At 39.5% G+C, this 3,037-nt stretch overlaps 1 protein-coding gene across 1 annotated transcript; it reads right to left on the bottom strand.

Moving 5' to 3' along the window:
- Positions 1-1,757: 1,757 nt before the first annotated feature.
- LOC133036844 (actin cytoskeleton-regulatory complex protein pan1-like) lies at positions 1,758-2,279 on the bottom strand. Its single transcript, XM_061113605.1, has one exon. The coding sequence runs from the start codon at positions 2,277-2,279 to the stop codon at positions 1,758-1,760; it is 522 nt and encodes a 173-aa protein (XP_060969588.1).
- Positions 2,280-3,037: the final 758 nt, after the last annotated feature.

The following is a 3,037-nucleotide window of genomic DNA, read 5'->3' as shown; positions in this document are numbered from 1 at the left end:
ATATATGCAACATCTAGCGGTTCATCAATTGATGACACCTTAGACTAGTATTTTACAATATGAAACAAGAAGATTGTATAAATAAGATTACTTTGACTCTCGCTAATCGGAGCATTGTTGGATTCTTATTTAAAACGAAATTATTCTAATTCCTCTTAGCTTATTCATTTCGAATTAGCTTAATGACATATCATTGGATAAATGGTCTATAAATCATATAAAGTCTTATTTTCTCTTAAGAAATTAGATGACGCATATGATTATATTCCCGGAATTCTATCCCAAAATGATATAAATCCTCAATCTTAGAAATCTCCTACTTGTATAGGCAAATCATAGAGTTAGATTAGTAGTGGTGGTCCAAGAAAGAATTACTAATTATACAGTTACACTTTCACAAGTGTTTAATAACCATTTTCTTTCAATGGATTTAAACTGTATGAGTTTAGTATTCTGTGACCAGAATCCACTTGCACTATTCTAAGAACTCTTTGATGTAACTAAATTTAAGCCATCAAAAGATTCAACCACATATTTTATAAATCTATGGCATTTGTATCTTGTTCATAGTGATTTTGACAAGATCATTCTCTCCAAAGAGTTAATATGCCTATATCCACTGAAAGAAATTTCATCTCATTCGCAGATGGATGTACATTCAGGGGTGGATATGAGTTTTTCGTTGTATTCTTAAAACGATCACTCTAGATTTTACCTTATGCAAAAGAAATTTGAAATGTTTCATGAATTTCTAGCAATGGTGAAGGTAAGTGGTTAAAGATCTTGCGAACTGATAGGGGTGGAGAAAAAGTTAGTAGATATGCAGTTCAAAGATCATTAATTTGATTTTGAATTATATCCAAACTTACCTCCCCAGAAATTCGAGTCCCATATTGATGATTAGTTACTAGTCGTTGCCTAAATCCTTCTATGGTAATATAATTTCAGAATGATGCAATGGTTGTTGCTTTATATTGGTTAGCAAGGCTGCTTCGGGTCGCCTATCCCTAGCAGCTTGAAATTGCTTCTTGAAATCCCTAGACAGCTACTCTCAGGAAATTATTGAATGACGAGTAAACTTGTTAAACTAGCTACTCGCTGCTCCAACAAGCGAGGTGGGGAACAAAATACAGCGTAAATTGTTCGTCACGTTACTCGCTCGCATTATCGTGTTAAAGTTATTCAAATGCGAGACCGAATCTGTGGTTCCGTCGTAGGACGAGACATGTAGGTTTTTGAATCCCGAAGGAAAAGGGGTATTCATAATATCTGGGTGATACGGCTCAAGCTCCTCGTCAGAGTCGTATCCAGATGATTTCCCTAATTCCCCCACTTGATATCTCCTAAACTTGTCCTCCAGCTCGTTTATCCGCAATTGGATTGGATCCTCTTGCTTTGGACCAAGCTATTGGCGAAGGTCAGGTTTCTTCCAATTCAAGTGCTCTCGCAAATTCGGTTGGGAGTAATTGCTGGTAGATCTCGTCTTACTCATAGAGTGCGTCCTACTCATAAACTTTTTCTTAAAGTGGCTCGCGTATTTACTTGTTCCCATACTTTCCCGATCATTAGCTCGTTGAGTTTTCTCCTCTTCGAGTTGATTGGCTATGGGTTCTGGATCGTCTCGAAGTCACACTTCCTTCTTCACGCTCTGTTCTTTCCTCCCGAGAGCAGTTTGTCGTATTTCCCCTATCAAGGTACGTACGAGTCCTCACTCTATGGGTTTTGGAAGAACGTTGGTGATTCCTAGCAGGTGATCTCTATTCTCTTAGTTGAGTTCCAAGATCCTCCTCATTTTCATCAGGGATTTCTTGTTCATCAGTTTCTAGTTGTCTCCTTTCTGGCTGTTCATCCTGATTCTCAGGGGGTGTCTCATTTTCCTCGGGTTGTTCTTCTCGGGCCTTTTCCTGTCTCTTGGTTCGTGAGCCACGAGGTCTGCCTTGTGGTCTTCTCACTCCAGGTTCAAGTTGATTTTGAGCGTTCGTCCCCTGCGTCGCCCTGGCCGAAGCTGCCTCACATTCTAACTCAGCATTTTGACGTTGGGCTTCTTCCAGACGGCGTCTCAGGCGGCAGCTTTCCGTTTCATAAGTTCTTTCTCCCATAGATTGGGCACCTCCACGGTTGAGCTCTTCATCCTTCGTCCCGAGATTCTGACCATTCCCACGCTGAGTTCTCCTCGAGCGGGTTGTCCGCGTACTAGGACCAACGTCGGGTTGAGTTCTCCGGGGACGTGTTGTCTGAGCACTGGGGCCACCCTCAGGTTGAGCCCTCCTGGAGCCCATGGGCTCTTTTCAAGAACGATGGTTAGTTTCCTCATGTGGTGTGTTGATATTCTCTGGATTTTCAGCCATGAAGGAAAAGGTTTTTCTTTAAAAGAAGGAAGGGTTTTTTCTGAGCTTTTTCACAGAGGCTCTCAATGAAAGCACCAAACTGTTAATGCAGATTTTCGTTAACCAAATTTGAGCCTCACGATGATAATTCAACACAGAAAAAATAAAAGCTATAGAAAAATAATATATGAACACAGGGTTTTTTTTTACGTGGTTTTGTAGTTAAAATTCTGCATAGTCTACGAGTCAATCTTATTCAGATTTCTGAGTATTTTTTCAGAGCCTCTTTCATAAGAGCTTTTCGTTTCTTTTTTGATATTGTTTGCCACTATTTATAATTGCATAGTGGCAGTTAATTACAAAGTTGACCAGAATATGTTTACAGCCATTATCCCTAAAATCGTAGGATCTGATTACATATCACGAAATGTAAATGCGGTGTATGATTTTGAAAATCGTATAGCTGTAATTTTTCTGCTTTTACTGGGTCAAGAATATCATGTATTAAACACGTCTTTAAAAACTGAATCTGGAGATATCTCGACAGAAACTTGATTATAATGATCCCAATAGCGAGCTGGGACCATTCTTCTTTCCAAGGTCAATAATGTATATCTTACGTCGATCGCAGGTATAAAAAAATCTTCTGACTTGCCAGGGTTATGAGCCTCGCGCCTGTTAGTTAGATGAAGCTACAGGAAGTCTTCTCA

This window comes from Cannabis sativa, chromosome 4 (assembly GCF_029168945.1).
Source record: "Cannabis sativa cultivar Pink pepper isolate KNU-18-1 chromosome 4, ASM2916894v1, whole genome shotgun sequence".
Classification (NCBI taxonomy): Eukaryota; Viridiplantae; Streptophyta; class Magnoliopsida; order Rosales; family Cannabaceae; genus Cannabis; species Cannabis sativa.
The sequence above is the reverse complement of the archived record's forward strand: the minus strand, read 5'-3'. Positions and strand labels throughout refer to the sequence as shown.

What these genes read in the sequence shown, in the direction of transcription:
- LOC133036844 (XM_061113605.1), bottom strand. Translation starts at nt 2,279, where the DNA reads ATGGGCTCCAGGAGGGCTCAACCTGAGGGTGGCCCCAGTGCTCAGACA.